This window comes from Microtus oregoni, unplaced genomic scaffold (assembly GCF_018167655.1).
Source record: "Microtus oregoni isolate MIOR12 unplaced genomic scaffold, Mior012 000010F_ref0000083, whole genome shotgun sequence".
Classification (NCBI taxonomy): domain Eukaryota; kingdom Metazoa; phylum Chordata; class Mammalia; order Rodentia; family Cricetidae; genus Microtus; species Microtus oregoni.
In genome coordinates, this window is record NW_024543069.1 from 23,182,329 (window position 1) to 23,203,788 (window position 21,460).

At 41.8% G+C, this 21,460-nt stretch overlaps 1 protein-coding gene across 2 annotated transcripts in view; it reads right to left on the reverse strand.

Annotated features, from left to right (window-relative positions):
* Postn (periostin) overlaps nucleotides 1-13,893 on the reverse strand; it is a 30,840-nt gene extending 16,947 nt beyond the window's left edge. For both annotated transcript variants that reach the window (XM_041659079.1, XM_041659078.1), the window contains exons 1-10: nucleotides 13,754-13,893; nucleotides 12,292-12,390; nucleotides 8,847-8,911; nucleotides 7,107-7,264; nucleotides 5,418-5,582; nucleotides 4,508-4,654; nucleotides 3,919-4,060; nucleotides 2,485-2,697; nucleotides 1,781-1,915; nucleotides 489-637 (exon numbers count right to left, since the gene is read on the reverse strand). In XM_041659079.1, coding sequence (XP_041515013.1) covers nucleotides 489-637; nucleotides 1,781-1,915; nucleotides 2,485-2,697; nucleotides 3,919-4,060; nucleotides 4,508-4,654; nucleotides 5,418-5,582; nucleotides 7,107-7,264; nucleotides 8,847-8,911; nucleotides 12,292-12,390; nucleotides 13,754-13,875 — 1,395 coding nt within the window. In that variant the 5' untranslated portion in view covers nucleotides 13,876-13,893. The remainder of the gene's footprint in view (nucleotides 1-488; nucleotides 638-1,780; nucleotides 1,916-2,484; nucleotides 2,698-3,918; nucleotides 4,061-4,507; nucleotides 4,655-5,417; nucleotides 5,583-7,106; nucleotides 7,265-8,846; nucleotides 8,912-12,291; nucleotides 12,391-13,753) is intronic.
* Nucleotides 13,894-21,460: the final 7,567 nt, after the last annotated feature.

Genomic DNA, 21,460 nt, shown 5'->3' on the forward strand with positions numbered 1-21,460 from the left:
ATACTGATAGTCAATGTTTCTAGGAAATTTCACTCAGGATATAGTACTTCCAATTCATTTCATGGGGTCCAGAACTCTGTATGGGCCTTTATAAATTCATCTTGAAAATCACTCAAATGATACTCCATGGTTGAATGGAGATACCATAATAGGGATACCCTGCATGTTTGACTCAGCATGAAATCTGCTAAACTACAAGGCAAAAATTTACTCTATAGGGAATTTTCTGGAATTTAAATGAGTATTTCACAACATAGTCCCTTGTTCATGGAAACAAAGGCTGATTATCTGTCACACACAGTGCATCGGCAAGCTCTCCTCATCATCTCTCTCCGAGCTGTCCTCATTTCTGATCAGATGGGCATTAAATTTTATAATCAGCTTTACAAAAATCTGAGAAACATTCCCTGTGGCTCTTGGACCAGCCCATGCCAGGTGACACTCAAGCCAGTGTAGAGACCCAGTCGACTCTGGTCCAACCCACTTACCGTGCGATACACAAAGACTCGGAGCTGTTTGCCTCCGATGGTCTCCAGTATCTGCCCGTTGTAGAGATCGCTAAGGCCAACTTTTACTTTCAGTATGTGATTCTGCAGAATTAGCTTAAGGAGACGCTGATCCATGCTCAGAGTGTCATCTGTGAAAAAAAATTCATGGGGAAGGAACATTATTGTACATGAGCAACACGGCTGGAGGAGAAACCTGAAAGTGGGCATCTCTCACGTTCTTCATGTGTGTCCCTCGCTCACATCATAAAAATGAGCTAAATACCCAAGACCAGCAAGGCCATCTGCTAGTACAAGCTGGCCTGTCACCCTAAACTATTACCACGAAGCTCTTATTGAACAAACAATGGCTCCATCTACATAGGAGACTTTATTTTCATGATGGTCATTGGCACAATCCAAATCTTTATAGTGGTCAAGGTTTTTCTTTGTTTTGTTCTTTCTTTCTTTTTTCCCCTGACAATTAGGTGTCCATTAGTCACGTGGGCGGCTATGGTGAGCCATTTGTAAGGTCATGCTTATTGCTGGTCAAGGGGTCAGAGAACACAGACTCCAAAACGTGGCGGCTGTTCCTTTTGGAGACAAGGCCGCACTACAATTCCCAGCATCCCACCGAACTACAAATCCCAGCTCAATGGAAAGCCACGCATGTGCAGGGCATTCTCCCAGACGCACCTGGATCCCCCTTTAAAAACGGGGAGACCCCTTTTCCCTTTCGTCTCTTCACCCCCGTTCCTCACCTGTCGTCACCCCCTCCATTAAAGTTCACCCACGTGGGACCGCCGTGTGTCTCGTGTTTTCTCTCCAACCCCGCCTCCAACCCCGCAGAAAGAACAACAGTGGCTTTGAGCCAAAACATGCGCACAGCATTAGTCTAAGAGAGATTCACTATTTCTAGAAATTTTTATTTCTTTAATTAAAAATGTCATATACTGCAACTTGATACTTAAAAACCATTAACACGTTTGACTTTTGGTCACTAAACTTTTCCTCAAAATTTATTTATTTTCCTGTGAAGTAAGTTTCTAGAACAGACCTCAGCATGTGTTCTAAATATTGTTAGAGAGTAGCAATACCTAGGTGAAAAATGTACTTCCCTTCATGATTCAGAAGCAACTGTCTCTTGTTTTTTTTTTTTTATGCGTTTATAATTTGACACCTGCATCTTCCAGACTGCAAAAGCCTCATTAATATTTTCTAAACTATCTAAGACTTGGTATTCAGAATAATCACGGTCCCCCAGGGAGGAAGAAGCAGCAGAGCTCAGTACTTACCAGAGAAGGCATTGTTCACAGGTGCTAACAAAGTATATTCCCCATCTGGCTTCAGAGAGGATGCCAAGCCTAGCTGGGCCACCAGGTCTGTGAAAGTGGTTTGCTGCTTCCCAGCCAGCTCAATGACTTGTTTGGCTGTAAAATAAACCATTGCCATCTCAACAATGTCGTCATTGTTATGATCTGCATCCCAGGGTTCGTAAATCAATGCCTGGCTCTTTTCTATCCTTGTAAGCTGTTTACTCAAGTGCCAATCTAGTATAACATCCTTCGCCGCCTTAGTATGAAGAGTCTAGCTTCCAAGTGAGGGACTTGATCAGCACAAATAACTTTAGAGGGAATTTTTCTCTCTGTCTTTATTGCTTTATAGTGTAGTTTTCTTTAATCCCCAATTACTCACCTTTCAGCTCTTTCCACACTGAGTCACACACCCTTTCCTTTACCAGAAGTCTACCATCACTATCTCTCTTTTTATTGCCAAGAAACACACTAGCAGTATGAAAACCTTTTATAAAGACTAGATTCCAGGCCAACGTCCTGCACGGGCTGCCCATGACTCCGCAGGCCTTGGAGTTGGCACGCGTGAGCACACGGCCACTTTGCTGGGTGTACTTTTATAGACCTCTCACTAGCTCTTCATGGACTTACTCTCCAAACACCTTAATTGGTGAGTAACGAGGAGGTGGATGGGAGGCCTTGCTCACCGGAATCAGGAATGAGGACTTCGTCAATCAGGTGGATGACACCATTCTTTGTCACAATGTCTTTCTTGTTCACCATCTTGATTCCATTGACGGAGATGCTATCCCCTTCACAGCCTATCTCAACCGTGTTTCCTTCCATGGTTTCAAACACAGCTCCTCCTGTGATAGCCTCAGAACACTGCACAGTGTTTAGGATATGATACTTCAAGAGAGCTGGGGAGAGAAGGGGGAAGGGCAGTCAACTTCTGGTCAAGGGAAACAACATTTGATCCTTACATTATGCATCCACCAAGGGTATATGACACAGATTAAGACTTGAAATTCTAAAGTCTTAACTATACAGTCTCTAGGAAAGTGGGTGTTTTAAGTCATTGCTTCAGTGGGAACAGATTAGCTTATTAAAAAGGAGGAGAAGATAATACGAGCTTCCAAAATTATTTTTTGCAGCACCAGGAAAACAAAAAAAAAGAGAAAGAGAAAAAGAAAAGTCTTTTAGACAGTTTCTGAAGTTATCTGTTAGCCATGACTGTTGGAAAATACTCAAACAGAATGCTGCATTCGCCTTCCAAAAGATCATTCATGATTGGCAAACTAGTTTGAGAACCTGAGGGCAAGACAAGCCATTCCCTCCAAACAACACCTAGAAAATCCAGAAGAGCATCTGGAAGGAGTCGCCTCCTAAGGCTATGATATCGAGACTTACAATCTCAAAGTGTGTCAGCTGTATTTGAACAAATATATATGGAGACTGAGTATAGTGTAGTTAGCACAACACAAAACCTATCTGGCTGTTGAAAGGGAGACAAGAAAGGACTCAAATACATTTGTGAAGCAATGTGTGCTGGCCAAGGGGAACCATATAACTTTCTCTGCTCAGTTAGAACTTGCCGCATATATTTGGAGTCGAAAGTATTGTATCATATCGTTCCATATTAAAATCAAGGCCAATATATTACTCTGCCACACTTGATTAATCTATCTTTTTCATTTTTAAAAAGATCTATTTATTTTGTCTTATTAGCATGAGTGTTTGCCTACATGTATGCTCATGCACCACATGCATGCCTGGGGCCTACAGAGGTCAGAAGAGGAAATCATGTCCTCTGGAATCGTGGGGTCCCGGGAATTGATGGCAGTTCCTCCTCCAGGGAAGCCAGAGCTCCTAACTGCTGAGCCATCTCTCCAGCCCTTGTTAACCTTCCACAACATCTGTAACTTGTTTGCTCGGAAACAGCATGAAAGGCTGCAACCTTACAGCTGTTTTGATCAAGAATGATACTTGGGTATTTTTTTCCATCTTTTAAATGATGTTTTCTAGAGCACCTCATGTTAAACACTTTTGTCTTTCCTATCACAACTGCCATTATCGGCCATAACTGCTCTTTTCCCATGGCCTCCATCCTAGGTCTCCATGAGAGGAAGACATTTTCCTACCTTCAGAAGCCACTTTGTCTCCCATGATCCTTTCTAGGACTCCCCGTGGGAGTTTCTCAAATGCTTCATTGGTGGGCGCAAAGAGTGTGAAGTGACCATCTCTTCCAAGGGTCTCCAATAGGTCGGAGGTGATGGCAGCAGCCTGAAACACAAATGGCCTGGGATATCAGGAGGGAAGTGACAGCCTCACCAGAGACATTTCTGCATGTTAGATTGTTAAACTATTACTTTTTGGTCCAACCGACGAAGTCTTCCCCAGTTTTTTTCAAACCATTGGCTAGAAAGGAAAGTCTGCCAATATTTCTCTGACTGCAACAAAATCCAGCAACATGTTCAGTCACTGAATCAACGTGTTCTATAGACCCCAAACACTGTACTCACACAAGAATATTAACCATCATATCCAAACATGTATTATTACTATATATGGGATGGTATCTCCTTTATGAAGTGGAAATGGTTATTTAATGGAATATATTGTTGTACTTTGCCAGATTTGTTGACTAGCACTTTTGCAGTCTACAGATGTTGCCAGAAAAGGAACCTTCCTTCTCTTTCAGCAAATCAGGGGAACCTGCCCGGTTCTTACTCTGAACGATGAAAGGTCGTCTTCCGCATCAAGGAAGTCTTGGATGGAGGTACCAATTTGCGTCAGGACACGATCAATGACGTGGACCACTCCATTCGTGGCAATCTGGTTCCCGTGGATGACTCTGGCACAGTTCACAGTGACAACCTGCAGTCATTCGAAAAACAAAAAATCAGATCCAGCGCTGATCGCTAAGGCACCAGGGCGATTTCAGCACCCCCATGCACTAGCGAGTATGGTGTAAAGTGTCTACGTGCCAAGCGCATAATCTGGGGACCTCGTAGGTATAGCATCCAGACCCTACATGCAGAGGGCCGTAGCTGTAGATTAAGACCTGAGTATTATCAAACAGAAAGCAGAACTGTTCAGAACCCCAATCAATTCAAAGCATTTCTGGACATCCAAGGCCAATAATTTCCTTCATTTGAGTTATTGATTTTATTTTTATTCTTTCCTATAGTTCTATACTATTTCTAATGATGGTCAAAACCTGTAAATAATTCTAATTAGCTCTGAAATAAGTTCTGAGAAAGGAATAAAAATTCCCATTGCAAGACTGTTATGCGGCCTACTGTACAATAAGTAGCCTTGCCTCATCAATGGGATTTTTTTTTACTCTGGAAATTTGAATGTTGATAAAAACCTTGAGATGACAGTTTGCCATAGTCAAACTAACTCAAAAACTCAAGACTCTCAATCAGCACGGTGACTCCCAGCTGCCAACCGTTCAGTCCTTAGGAGGAGCCAATTGGATTGACATTTCACAAGGTCAAGTTGTTTTCTTTTAATTAATGCAAGTACTTACATTCTAGTGACAAACACTATCATGTCTGTGAAGGTCCTAACGAGGGAACAGATAGATTTAGGGAAAACACTCCTTAGAAACGTGAAGTTGATGAATGAGACTTACCCCGTTGGGATAGTGGTTAATGAAAAGGCCCAGATTGTTGTACATTGACGGAATCACCATGCCGTGCTTCAGGTCCTTGGTTAACATTCTCTTGTTAACCATGTGGCTGTGTAAAGCATTCAGCAACTCGACATTGACATTGTTCTCCAGTCCCCTGCGAATGTCCTAGGAGAAATTCAATAAAAGCTCATTTGTTTTAGTTTACTACTGAAGTTCTCCCCTTTAAAAAACTATTATCTGTGTGTGTGTGTGCACGTGCATGTGTGTCTATATGCATGTGTGTGTGTGTGCGTGTCTGTATGCATGTGCGTGTGTGCATGCATGTATTCCTGTCTGCCTGTGCATGTGTGTGTGTGTGTGTGTACGTGTGTGTGTATTGGGCTTGGCTTCTGGAAAGCCAATCAAGGAGTAAGATTATTCAGGAGCAAAAGCACAAGGAGAATTACCACAGACAAACATGAGAATCTTCTGATTAGGTCATGTTTAAGGAATTGAGATGGGAGAGCCAGGGTCACTTATAGTTTTTAAGTCTGAATGTTGACATTGATTCTGCCTATTAGGGGAGAAAGAGTTAGAGCAACGCAGGCATTTATGGAGATAAGAAATGACCGACATTTTTGGTATCCTTTATTTACGTAGCCACATCATCTTTGGAAAGGAAATATTTATATGGAGATTAGAATTGCTGGGGTCGCAAGGGAAATCAGTACAAACCCTACAGATTTTATGGCTGTGCACCCTGGAGTGAGAGGCAAAATCGTCAAGGTGTAGGCAAAGGACTGAATGCATTTCCAGGAGAAAATATCTAACCTGCTGCTGCTAAGGTGAGGAAGCCCAGGTGTGATGGAAAGGAATCAGGAGGGAACTGAGGTGTAGGGAAGCCAAGAACGTGACTCAGCACTAACCCATAGGGTGTGCTCAGAGGAACAGGGAGTGTGCTAAGGTGTAGGGAAAGACAAGAGCCCCTGACTCAGCAGTAACAGCTCTGCCTGAGATGCTGCATTGAGTCCCTGTAGGATTTTCAGTTCATCTCCACAGGAGCTGGAAGTAGAAATGTGTTTTTCCGCTAGTTGTATAAAATTGGAAATTGAGGAATATTTTATGAATTAATCTGTCCTAAGTTAGTCTGTTCACAAAATCAAATATTGTTTATAACACTTGGTTTAACTATCCCTACATATTTACTATTCTGGTAGCTTAGGAATAGCAATCTATATGGCATGTAGTTATACATCTAGTAACAAGTATACACTATTTACATAGCTTTTCTTTCGGCTATAACTATGTCATTTATAAACATAATAAAATATTGCTATGTAATGTAATATAGCTTAGAGTAGATTTTTAAAATAATGTTAGGCTTTTGACTTACCTTTCTAACGGATATGTTATCTGAAATTACATGTATTTTCTCATACCCAAGGAGATGAGAGGGAGAGAAATAAAATATAATAATAATAAATACTCTTTTAGCTCATTCTTTTTCCCTTTAAAAACATTATCTCCTGGGGAGCCTCACTATGGCAGTGTGAGCATACGCCATGCCCAATAACTTGTCTTTCTATATTCTCACATATGTATGATAGAAAGATACAGCATGTTCTCGTGTTTATATATAAGTTGACCAACTAAAATGAAAATGGCTGTATTCTACAATAAATGTTTCAGATAACAAAAAAGGTTAATTACTGAATCCAGGTTTTCCCAAGCCTCATTACTCGGTGCGAAGTAGGTGTACGACCCCTTTCCTTCAATCTCTTCTCTCAGTTTTGAGACATCGGAATAATGCTGAGTGGTAGTGGCTCCCACAATGCCCAGCGTGCCATAAACATGGTCAATAGGCATCACTGAAACAACAAAAAATGAACAAATGCTTAGTGCTTGATCTCCAGAATGTTTTTGCAATCATTCAAGCTTTGCCCTATCCCCCAATATACTGAACTAATCAATTTAAGCAATAACACCCCATGTATCACCCACTTTAGACAAAAGTTGCATTTCGAGTGCATTATATAATAGCAGATCACTCAAACTCTTATTTCTTAGATTCTTGGTGTTAAAGAAGTGAGTTTTCAAAGATCAATCTGAAGTAACATTCAGTAAATCCTATCACATCACTAATAGTTCAATCAGAATTTCCGGAAAACATATCTGATTATTTTACCTAAAGACAAGCTGCTTTCTCCTTGCCACTCATTGAGACTAGCAAGGATAACACACGCTGCGGTGCTGAATCTCCAAAGAGTGAGCTATGTTTACATCTATAATTTTTAGGATTCTTGGTCACTAAGGCAATAGATGGACACAGTTCTCTCCATTTTAATTTAAGAAAAATCTGTCTAATACTTTTAGAAGGTTCTCTGGTCTCAATATCAACCTGAAAAGGTGTTTCTAGCTGTCTGTGCATCACTTGCTTTCCTGACCTCATTGATTTGAAAATCGGTGTCACTTGGACATAGTCATAAAGTAAATGACTACTTTAGTGAATTCCCCAAGACAATCATTAAATTAAATCATAAAGTTGGCAAAAGAACTCTCAATATGACAAAAGTGGGTAAAAGTGAAAAAGGTTAACGTTTCATGGCAAGCCCATGCCTTGATTTGAACAAAACACATCCCACACCAAACTTGACTCCCCAGTTTCATTTGGGAAAACCTGTAACATAACTGGTTGCAGATGTGATACGAGTTAGTCACAGGACATCGTCACCAACAGCATTAATCAAACACCAGGTCTCAGCAAGTAAGGCTCTTGATGGTCTCTCAGCTGCTCAGACCTGAGTGCTTTGGAGACATCAGCCTGGCATCTCATTCTGAACACAGTATTATACCAGGGACTGCCCATGGATTGGCATCCGTCAGAGTCAGCGCTCTGAAGTCTACACCCACTTCGAGGCCTGGAGGACCTGTGCTCCAGGAGGAGACCATTCTATTGCGATACAGGAACCTGGGGAAGGGTGATGATTGGCAATGCATATCCAGAGGAAATGAAAACGACTTCTTTTTTGTTGGCAAAATTATGGGCAACCACATCTCAAAGTGAGCACATTTCAGAGCAATGGCCATTACAAGCCCAGATCTGGTCAACGGTAGATGTTGCCTTCTTAAAGTAGGCACCATGCTTCTTAACAAGTTCAAAGATGGGGACTTAGGTGGAGGGGAAGCAGAGCTCCTTCTCATTTAGTGTCTAGAGCAATCAGCTTCCAGTGCTAATGAGAAGAGAGGTCTAATATTTCAGCATTAGGGTAGGTAAGCATGAGATTAACACAAAAACATGGAGAATTTGCTTGGATTTATGATTTGCTAAGTATACGTATGCACACACCTGTACACCCACACACGCACACAATATTGGCTTCCCCACAAGCTGTCTACCTCATTCCTCACGAAGGAAATGTTCCCCAGTTAGTCTTGAAATGTAGATCTTACCTGCTGGGCAGCCTTTCATCCCTTCCATTCTCATATAGCCAGGACAGCATTCATATAACACAGTGCTGCATGGATGAAGAAAAAAGTCTCAATATTAAACCAGGAAAGTGCAAAAAGTGCACCTTTACATAAACCCAATAGAACATAACACTTATGCCCATGGTTTGCTAAGACTGTGGAAGCCAGCTTTTGTTCCTGCCCTTTAGATAACAGACATTTTTGTAAGTTGAATTTTCCTTTGCACCCTCATGGTATTGGAGGAAGATTCCTGCATCTTTATCCTGAAGGACAGTTTATTAAGCAGGCTCACTGTGCAGTAGACAGATATCCTTAAACAAGCCACTTGATATATTAGAATTCAGTCTTCCCAACATTTTAGCATGGGAAGAGCAGTGGTAACACAAATGGCTGTGAATCTCAAAAGAGTGGTTTTAGAATAACTTCTTTAGGTATGTGTAGAAAAAGAATACTCATTGGGATATGCTACCTTGAAACAATAGAAATACATTAACCCATTCTAATTCATATAATCCTATCTCATGTGAAATTATTGGCATGGATTAATTATACAAAATAAAATATTTTTTGATGTTTTTATAATATATATTATATAATATATATATATATACACACACGATATACTTGGATCACATTTTACTCATTTTGAGCCTCTCTTGCCTTATTGTTTCATTTTCCCCCCCATAAGATAGTATCTCCCACACCCTAGTTGGTTTTGAATTCCCTCTGAAGTTGAGGATGTCTCCAAACTGATCCTCTTGAGTTCATCCCATAAATGCTAGGATGAAAGCCAATGGTTTTATGTGGTGTTGGGGATTGAACCCAGGGCTTTGTGCATTTAAGGCAACCAGTCAACCAGTGAACTGCATTTCTGACTAAGACACAGTTACTTAGGTTTTAAATTGTCAGTAGTTTTTACTAGTTAATTACTTAATAATATTATTATTAATTTAACTATGATTTACAAGTTAAAAATTTTCCTATTCTAGTTTAACTTTCTCTGTAGTTTCAAGAGTTGGTTGCACCTGGAACAGGGAAACTTCATTTGACCTTAATACAAATCTTAATTTTCCCCTTGGTGACAATTTTACTTACACAGGTCTCCACGGAAATAAATAGACTATGGAGGAATTAATAAAATGTCCTCATGAATTTGATGTATGCACATTATAAGTAATAAGATGAGGTATGTCTAGCTATAGTTAATCTAGAGGCTAGAGGATAAATGAGAACAGGACATGTCATTGTAAGACAAAGGTAATGACACACTAGTATAATAATAATGACACGCTCATATAATCTGAGGCTCAGCTCTAAAGTAGGGAAGGCATGCAGCAGAGAGGTGAGCTTGTAACACAGTGGTCCGTGATTTCAACGGATAAGTGGACAATGTGTTTAACTGAGTTAACACTTCCAATACAACTAAAGCATTTTGATTCCAGAGACCATGTATGCTACACAAAAATCCATTTTCCTGTGTGAGCAAGAAGTAGAAGAAAGCAAGAAGAAGGATCAGTCCTTGCTCTGCGCAGCTTAGATAGTTCCTCACTATCTGAGCAGTCACAGAAACATCACTGAAAACCAGCTGTAAACACCACTGGCATCACACAGGGAGCCTGCACAATGCTTTATGAAATGGATGCTCCATTATTCTAGACAACACCTTAAGCTAAGGCCCAGGGATGCTTGTGCTTTTCCTGAGGCCAGGTCTGTTCCTTCCGGTAAACTCCCAAAGCAGCTCTTTAACCAGAAGCCAAGTTGAAAGCTGCCAGAACCCAGAAGACGCTGGCAACTTGAGCAGAAGGGAAGGGAGGACAAGCCAGGCTTCCTCCCTATCCACAGTACTGGTTTCTTTGGTTATTCAAGACTAGCATTTACATTTATTTCAGCGAAGAGATGTAAATCTGATTTGAAATGGAAGATCCTGGAGGAAATTTTGCTAAGGGGACATTGTTACAGCTTTGGTAAAATGTCTGGCTACAAGCAGAACTTTTGTTTAATGGAAAACAAGAGTCTTTTGTTGCGTGACAACTTTGGCATCTCTACTATAATTACATAGTGGAAATAAGACTATCTTAATTTCCAGGAAGATCATAGAAACATTTTCCCTCATACTCTGCGTGGGAAGATCACTGACTTCCCCAGATTCAATAGTTTTGTGTTGAGTGTTTGGACCAGTAGCCCAAGGCTAGAAATATATATATATATATATATATATATATATATATATATATATATATTTGTTTACATTAATTTTGAGTATCATTTTGAAGCTCAAGTTGTCCTAGAATTTGGGGTCGTTTTCCTGCCTTGGCTTTCTGGGTGCTGAGGTTATAGACATGAGCTACCACGCCTGGCTGAAATAAGTTGTGGACCAATGTTTCTACTCTTTGGTGGGTCCCTGAAGTTCATCATGGCATGAGAGCAGATCATCAGAACCTGCTGCCCTCAAGACTACCGCTGAGAGGATGCAGCACAGGCTGATGGGGTGAGAAGCCCTTGCCATGGTTTTCATCACTGGAAAGACATGGCCACCCTGTCTGGTTTACTAAACTGCCCCCACTTCGGAGACAGCGCCCTCCTTGTAAAATAATGAGCTGGCATTAAGTGATTCCTAACCTTTATAGATCCAGGGATTTTAGTTTTCCTACCAATGATGACGGTCAAATAAATCGATAAGGTTATCTAATACATAGGCAATAATGCTTTCTAGCTTTAAGTTGATCAGCCAAAGATACAACTAAGCCATAGTTGGATCACTAAGCTAAAAGAAATTATCCCGTTAGCCACTGGGATGTTCAATAGAGTAATGGACTTCTGCTGCCACCTTCACGGTCCCCCAGGGAACAAGGCAGTGTGTGAAAGGCATCAATGTTTACGAAGAAGTGGAAAATGCAATTCATTTCTTACTTTATGCTTCAGAGAAAATTCGGGGCTGATGTAGAACCTTTTCCATAACGTCTAGATGACTGGAGAAACATTGATTGGGGATTTTAAATTCTTATGTTTCAGATCAATTTGTTCTCCCTGATCTTGTGTGTGTGTGTGTGTGTGTGTGTGTGTGTGTGTGTAGATGTGAGAAGGGCAAATGAAACACAGACTTTTACTGACTCTCTTAAGACAAAGGAAGACCAAACAACAAGGAGGGCAAACGGAGTAGAAACCATGTTTGTTCTACTGATTCAGGCCATATCTTGCTGGCCTGGGGCTGGCTTTGGCCCCTCCCCCGCCAGCTGATGGGCTTGGAGAGAAATCCACTCCTGGAACAAGAGAGATGAGAGCAGTTTCTCTGTCTGTGCAGATGAGCCTCTCTTTAAACACTCAGGAGACTGGACAGGATTTTCAGACTGGGTCGTGTGCCCACGAAGAGGCTAGTGAAATCCCTGCTCATCATGAAACTGTCAATGAAGAAAAGAGTGAGACTCACGTTTTCTTCCCGCAGATGGCACCTTGGTACCAGTTCTTACATGAGCTGAAGTACTTCTTTTTGGTGCCCAGAATCTGCTGGAGGGCACAGACATTGGGGCTGGGAAGGAAAGGGGAAGCAAAAAGAGTTAATCCGCATGGCTACCATCTCTTCACAGTTTCAGGTCAGGAGGCTAAAGAGAGAGGTTAGGACTTGACATTCCAAGATGGGATTTTTAACTTTGTGCCAATCTAACTCCTGCATCAGTCCTACTGAGTCTCAGGAAACGCAAAAGTCTAAGGGAGATAGGGAGGGAGGGAGGGGAAGAGGAATGGGGGAGGAGGAGGGAGGAAAGAAGAAAGGGAGGAGGAAGGGGAAGAGAGGGGGTAAAGGAGGGAAGATGCATTGTATATTTGAGAACAATATCAGCATTTTAAAAAGTTAACCAGATAGAAATATTCACACAGAATTTTATTTAGCCAAGTTTGGATTTATGTACACACTAATGTTAATAGTGACCTTTCCACACACACTTGTTTTTAAACTGAGCATGCGTTCATTGGAGGATGGGAGGCTTTAGGGTTCACCTGAACAGTGGGAGACTGACAGCCAAGGACACCCACCTTCTTACTTACTCTGCTCTGTGGTCCCCTTGGTACTTTAGGGAAGCAGATTAGTGTCCAAAGTAAGTTTGGAGCAATGCCTTTACAGAAAGGAAGCTTGTTTCTTTGACGAGGACAAATAAACATGTTTCTCTATTGCAATTTCAAGTCTGCTTTCTCTTAAAGGGCTGGCAATCCTGCCCCACTGTGGGGGGAGTGCTCTGAACATTAAGAAAACCCTCTAAGACTTGGGAGCGACGCCAAGAGACACATGTAAAAAGTGCAGATGTTTGCTTAAGTTGCTAAGTTGTTTCTCATAACTTTTAAAATCCTACATTTCTCCTAAAAGATAAAAATACTTCAAAGAATTCGGAGAACTAATTATTCAGATCAGAGTTTAATTTTCATATATAAATCAAGTAAAATTTGTGCTGAGATCCGTGAGGTATTTCAAAGCCTTTAACATGACACCATCTAACAGAAGACTCTTTGATTTTGAAAGCCATGTTCTGCAGTTTCAGAAGGAAATAAAAACCCAAGTGAACCAAATGATAAAGGATTAGCCTATTGTATTTTGTTAATTACATTAAAATTAGTAATCCACATAAAGTAATAATAATTATGCTGACAGTAATTCTTATGCATTTAAGACATATATGTTGTAGTAGCTATATATATATATATATATATACACACATACATACGTACACACACACACACTTTTGCAGGAATACTCATTTCTCCTTCTCCTGTCACCTTGCAATAAGTAAAACAGCAACAAAAGCCCAACAACCACCCTGAGGCACATTTATAAAGAACTTCATACATATTTCTAGAAAAGGCTAAGTGGAAAAATAAACTAAAAGAAGCCAGGGACTCACCCCTGATCTCGACCCCTGATGCGGCTGTGAGCCAGGACCTTGTCATAGTAATTGTTGGCGTTTGCCGGGCTGAGATCACACAGCAGCAGCAGCAGAGCCAATAAGGACAGGAGAGGAATCATCTTCAGCCCTGAGCTCCGTCCAGGAAGAGAACTGGCCTGGGCTCTGCAGAGCTGAGTTTATATACCTCTGGGCGGTGGGAGGGAGCATGGGGCTGTGGGAGGGGGCGCTGGAGCAACCTGAGACTTCCAGATGCTTTCCAGAAGCACCAACCGCTCCGGGCTGCCAGTGAAAGCCTACTGGGTTCTGAGCTTACGGAACTTCTATTGGCTTTCACAGAATGCCTGGCTTTCGTCTCTATAGGTTTTGTTTATGAACACAGCCGGATCGGCATTGGGAGTGGGGAACTCTGCCGTCTGGCGCTTTCACTCGGCGTCTCTGAGCTCGGTTGCTTTGCTGGTGTGATCTTATCACAACCATTCCACAACAGAACACTGAGGTTATTTTTCACCAGAAAAGACATCACAAAGGGGATTTAACACAAATGCTGGTTAGATTTACAATACATATAAAGTATGGTTTCTACAGTTAATATGCACGTTCCTTGCACACCTATAAAATTTGGACTATGTCATTTCACTTCTCAATAAACATAAAGAGTTAATTAACAAAGATCTACTTTGGGAGAGTATCCTTAACTTTTGAAACACACACACACACACACACACACATCTATGTATGTATATAATATAATAAAATTTTGCTTTTTATTGCTTTTTTATTACACACAGGCTGCATATCCTGATAAGCCCTGGAAGCAAGTATTACTAACCCAGAAGTAATGTGGTAATTAAATGCATATTAAGAAACAGGGCTGCTGCCAAGTCTATCCTTGCGATTTTTTTTAATTTATTTATTTATTAAGGATTTCTGCCTCGTCCCCACAACCGCTTCCCATTTCCCTCCCCCTCCCCCGATCAAGTCCCCCCCCCTCATCTGCTCGAAGAGCAATCAGGGTTCCCTGACCTGTGGGAAGCCCAAGGACTGCCCACCTCTATCCAGGTCTCGTAAGGTGAGCATTCAAACTGCCTAGGCTCCCACAAAGCCAGTACATGCAGTAGGATCAAAAACCCACTGCAATTGTTCTTGAATTCTCAGTATTCCTCATTGTCCGCTATGTTCAGCTAGTCTGGATTTATCCCATGCTTTTTCAGACCTAGGCCAGCTGGCCTTGGTGAGATCCCAATAGAATTTTGAAAGAACAACTGAACTCTCTTGGCGTTGGGCTTCGACATCCCCAGCTGAGGGAAGGCGCTTTTTTTTTTTTTTTTAACCTCTTCACACAGGAGGGCTGTGTCAGATGTGGAGGATGCTTTTGATGAAGAAGCCAGAGGACCAGAAGGGCCATTAGGCTGGGAATGAAAACGACCAGTAATCTCTGAATGCATGCACAGTGCCTCCTGTGCTGTGTTGTTGCGAATATCAGTATTGTTTCCCCACGAGCAAGATATACACTCTTTATGTTTTCCAGCTGGAAAAGTTTAAGGGGAATGAATGCGCATTAGGCCAGAGAGAATTCCTTATCTAGAGAGAGATGCGTAGGCCCCCTGCGGGAATCGCCTTGGAGTGTTCTGCGACAAGTGGCTGATTTATGAGGGACATGATCGAGCAGCACAGTTTGAGCGTGAGTCAGAGGCCTCTGTCACTTCTGAAATCTTGGTATTAAAGGGTTGAAAGTGCATGAAACAATCCGGGGAGAGCTTGGAGAGAAGGCATCGTGAAAACTCAACTGCGTTCCTTCCAGAATACTTGTGTGATGAATACCACTGATCTTTTATTTAAACTAATTGAAATGAAATGGTTCTAACTTTATATGCTTTTTGTCTTGTTCGCTTTTACGATAGCTTTTCGTTCCTCTTAGATTGTACAGAGGGAGGGCTGTTGAAAACCGCTTCATGAATAGACAGACCTATCTCATACATATAAGGTCTGTATAATAGTAATCAACTGGTGATTAGAAAGATTTGGTGACATTTAAGAGGTTACTGTGCCATATACAAACAATACAGGTTTAAATTCTTTGCACAAGGCAGAGCATATTCTCATATAACAAAAGGCGTTCTGAAGCCCTTTTTATAGTTTCCAATAATAGAAATCTAAAATCTTTCCACCCCGAGCACCATGTTTGAGACTGACAAAACTCCCACGGAGGTCAACAAAGGCCAGCCCTCCTCAGATAGTCACGATTCGGATCAGCGATGACATCAGGGAGGGTCTCGCAAATGAGATCCAGAAGACACACAACCCACCAGCAAATCCAAAGAACAAGGAGAGCGAAACTGAGGCCAGGCCAGAAAAGTGATGCTGCATTTAATTAGCAGGAGAAAGTCCAAGGCTAAAGACGGGATTCTGAGCCGCAGCTGACAGACAGTTCAAGGAAGGGTGAGGGGAGAGGGCGGTGATTCGAAATCTGAGGACAGAAGTTGATTCACGTTGTGGAAAAGACTGGGAAAAAAAAAAATCTGTGGAGGGACACATTCTGTTCCGGGGTTCTCATTAGATGCCACACTCTCCACACAGGGCCCTTTCTCTTCTGCTCCACGACAGGACCCTGACCCTAGTGGACCTTGCAATGTTCCTAGCAGTCGGGAAGATGACGGAAGTCAGGAAAATGAAGTCTGACTTTCCAGGGATGCAAAGTCTGACCCAGGGATCTAAGTCATTAGTGAGAAAGAATGGTTTATTATGTAACTGAAGAGCGATAGTGTCTCTGAGAGACAGGGCCACTTGTCTCTAGGCCTGGGAAGCAGATTTATAGGCAGTTCTCTGTGATCTAGCCTCCGGAGACCATGAGGTCATCACACTGCCATGCTTATTCACCAGTGAGTAACCATCCTCAAACTCCTGCACCTCCGGGGACTCCTCATGGACTCAGCTCTCTGTAAACCCGCGTGTTCAAACCCAGAGCGCTCTGTCCACGGTCTCGCTTGTATCGTGTGCATATCAACGGTATGATATGGTTCATGGGTTGTCATGACACTTGAGCTTCAAGTGGCTTGCGTGTAGATCACACAGCACAACCCACACTTAAAGTTTAGCCCAAACTTGAAGTTAATCTTGCACCTTGTTAGGGAAAGCTCCACCCTCAGCACTTAGGCACCTAGGCTACGGGACTGCTAGCCTTGTCTAATGCCTGGACAATGTCTAATGTCTAATGTCTAATGTCTAATTCCTGCAAAGGGAAATGCTGGGCGAGACTCTGGGGTCTTTGGGTTCTTTGAGAAGACCAAAATCTTTCTTTAAAATTATTAAGTTGAAAGAAATTAAATTAAGTAAGAATCTTGTATTGATTTCCCATCTTTAAAATATGTATATAAGTGAAATAAAATTGAACATCAGTGGTCAGTCTGGAGAAGTTAAGAAGACAAGCTATAGGCTTGGTTATTCATAATAACACATTGCAAAGGCTGGCTATGCGAAGTGGGGCTCCTAAAGCCTTCTTTTTAGTAGTATTTTCATGGATTTCCACCAGAGCCTCCAAACACAGTCTGTTGTGACACAGGGCTTCAGGGCTCACTGCACACCAAAGAAAGAATCATGGTCTCTTGACTGCTGACTATGTTGGGCAGAAGCCTTTGGGGATGATGGGGAATGGGGTGCTGTCTCCTTGCCTGCCTCCTTAGACTCTGCCTTTGAAAGCCCTTTACGTGGTGGATTCACTCTCCTATTAAATAGCCAGCCATGTAAACTTCACCCTCACTGAATTAGATGAGTTTGTACATTACTACCAAATGTATTTTGTATCAGCACCTTCTACTTTGTATTTCTCTGGAGACATCTAGTGGAGAAAATACAACGTGCAAGTGTGTTTAGAAACTTATCTATTATGTTCTGATTAAATTGATAAATTGAAATTCATAGGAAATAACCTAAGTTCAAAATGCCAGTCAAGTAGGAATAAACAACCCCTTCCAAGAAATCTTGTTTAGTTCTTATTTTATGTAATTTATTTTTAAATTCATTATTTTTTTTTCAGTCAACAGTTACGGCAGTTCAGGTAACAACTATAGTAGTTTTTAGGTATGCTTTTTTTTAATTTGTCTATTTATTTTACATACCCTCCCTTCACTCCTCCCGCTCCCTCCCACAACTTCCCTTCAACCCCCTCCCAACCACTCCTCTTCTGTCTCCATTCAGAAGGTGAAGTCTTCCCATGGGAGTCAACGGAGCGTCGTGTATCAAGTTGAGATAGAGCCAAGCTCCTTCCCCTGCATTAAGGTTGGGCAAGGCATCCCACCATAGGCAAAGAAGCAGTTCATATGTGAAGGACGTGTCCTGGTCCCACTGCTAGGAGTCCCACAAATGACCAAGCTACACAACTGTAACCCACAGGCAGAGGGCCTAGGATGGCTCCAGGCTGACTCCCTAACTGTTGCTCCAGAGTCTGTGAGCTCCCAAAAGCTCAGGCCAACTGTCTCTGTGGGTTTCCCCCTCATGATCTTGAGCCTCCTTGCTCATATAACCCCCTACTCCCTCTCTTGAACCAAACTGCCAGAGCTCGGCCCAGGGCTTGGTTGTGGATCTCTGCATCTGCTTCCACAATGATGACAATTAGGGTAGTTACCAATCTGATTACAGGAGAAGGCCAGTTCAGGCACCCTCTCCACTATTGCTAGGAGTCTTAGCTGGGGTCATCCTTGTGGGTTCCTGGGAGTTTGGAAAAGGCAATGTGGCAGCACCTGAACCCAGTGATCCGACAACCAAGAAATTGTTAAGGCCAATGCGAGAAGTGACTGTTAAGTGATGTCAAATCTGGAAGAAGAGCAGACATGCAGTAAATGGTTGAAAATCCATTGCTTCACTTTCTGTTTTTTTTTTCTACATGGACTGACGTGTGCCTGTACATGCAAGCCAGAGGTTGATATTGTGTGTCTTCCTCTAGCATGGTCCACCTTATTGTATTCTTTGAGAATTTCACACATACATACAATGCATTTTGATCATATCCCAGCTATCCAACACTTCTCAGATTCCCCCCTCCCCTTCTCAACGTCATGTCCTTCTGTCTGTCTGCTTGTTTGTTTACTTACTTTAAGCTACTGAGTCAAAAATTGGTGCCACCTAACTGTGCATGTGTGTGAATCCTTCCGCCAGAATGCCAGCTATTGCTTCCGCAGGCACATCTTGCCAGGACAATCATTACTGCAGCTCAGAAGCTTTACAGTTGGATAAGCCTCTTAGTGACTTTTCTCTCCCTGTAGCTTGCACAGCAGCTTCCTGTGCTATGAAGGCTCCAAGCAGTGAAGACGCTTCTAGACAGATACCAGCCTGTTTCTTCATGTTCTACGACTGAAGTATGTGTTGTCTTCATCAATAGGCTCTTGCTATCAAGTTCTGGTTGGCAAACAAGAGGAATGGGAAAATCCTGCATTGCGTGGGGTGGGATGACCCCTGACCCACAACTCGAAGTGCTGCATTCCACACTTGTTTTTGGGTTTTTGTTGGGAAAACTGTGACTTCTGAGAGGAGCATTAATCTCCGTGTTCAGTAACGACACTTAACTCTCTCCTTCCCCTCTCTAAAGAGAGAAAGAGGTAAAGAGAGAGAAGTGTAGATACACACACACACACACACACACACACACACACACACACACATATATATATATATATATATATATATATATATAAGTTTTAGGAAACTTTCTCGTGTTCACAATCCCAGTCGTCTTTGGCACTCTTGATATTGCCCACATCAAGCCTTCTGTCTTCAAAGGCAGAGACCTAAGTATCCTAATCATCTGCTTCAGTCCACAAATAGCTACCAGAATTCCTTCAGTCAGACTCTAAGATAAAGGAAGAATGGTTGCTACAATAGAAAGAACTTACTAAAACATCAACTTCCGCTTTGTCACATTTGGTCTCTTCAATCCTGTTCAGAATTAAGACAAATGCACAATGTGGATTATTGTTCCCCTTTCCTTGGGAGCCTTCTCTCTCACATAGGAATGTTCTAGAGTCCATCTCACGCTTCTACCTCTGTACACATACTTCCTCTGCATTTAACTGTTCAAAATTAACGCCAGTCATGTATTTGTGACACCTGTCAGTCGTGTGTGTGTGTGTGTGTGACATATACCTCCCAGATGAGAAAGAAAACACGGTTTTAAGCTGCCTGAATCTGGATTACTTTGTGGAGCGATATGTAAATTGTGCAGATTTTTGTGTACAACAATATGTATGTTATGTAGATAACTGAAAACAATGTGGATGTTTCCAGTAATAATAATAATGTGTAGATTATTGTGGGGAACAGTATGCATGTTGTGTAGATTATTACGTGGGACAATAAGTGTTATATGGAACAACCTCCAGTTATATCAATTTTCCTATGAATTATGTAATTTTACTTTTTATAACTAAATAAAACCTCACTATATATACACCCAAGTCTTGTGATTTATTTATCCACCTTTTTAGAGGTATTTAAATATAAGGCACTGTCACCTGAAATTAGGGGCAATTTTACTGCCTCTTTTCTACCAGTATCTCGTTATATTGACTAATACTGTGATGCTTGTAGATCTTGGCAGAGATCTGTCTGAGGTCTCAGATCCTAATGAGTTGATTTTGATAGCTCGTATTTATTGTTCTAAACATCTCTCTTTTGGAGACTAGCTTGCCTAAGGGCTTGCCAATCCTGCTTTATTTGTCTCGAACTTACCTTCTTGTGTTCATCACTAGTTAATCTCCAGTTCATCAATTTCTATCTTGATCCTTAGAGTTTCATTTTGGAAGTTGTGTCTGAGGCTGGCTTGCCCTATTCTTTCTAAGAACTGTGAAAGGTTTATTATTTAGCAACTTGGGTTTTTTTTTTTTTTTTAACACAAGCACTAACAGGTATAGCTCAAGCAATCTTAGCACTGCCTTTGCTGGATCCCAAGGGTTCTGGAAAGTTCCCTTTATGTTTTCACTCGACTCCAAGAACCGTTTTGTTTTCTCCTAACTCCTTCAGTGACCGGCATGAGCATGTTGTGCAGTACCCTTGCATTTAAACAGCGCTCTAGCCATTACTTGGGCTATTATTTTACACTCCACTATGATATGATAAACTAGCTATAAGAATTTTTTTTTTCACTTTTTTCTTTTTTGTTCTTTTCAAGACAGGGTTTCTATGTGTAACTTTGGAGCCTGTCCTGGAACTAGCTCGGGTGTTTGATGAGTTGGTTACACTTTGGATGTCTATGGTTGGTCCACTTGAGGAAATTTCTTTGTTGGTTTCTGTTGGGAGATTTATACACGGACGAGAATGGGAGTCTGAAGTTACATACAATTATTACCGCTGACCTTTTTGCCTTTTTATGTCCAGTAGCATTTACTTTGGGAAGCTGGGTGTCCAAAAGGTCAGTATTTTTAAGAGTGGGGAGGGACGTCCATTCAGTTGAAGCTGGAGTCTCTTGCCTTTCTTATCTTTTAGGCTGCTGTTGAAAACAGAACAGGGAAACATCAGAGGTCTTCCAGAACCATCGGTTGAGGAGTTTTCTTTCCTTTCTTGCCAGCACCCTCTGCTGGCCACACTCGGCTCTGCAGCCTATGGGCTAAGGCTGGATCCTCCAGCTCCTTGCTTATTAGACTTATTTTGTAGAACTTGATAAGGCAAATGTTCTCGCCACCGAAGGTCGTCTCCCAGGTGTCTAAGAGGGTGAGG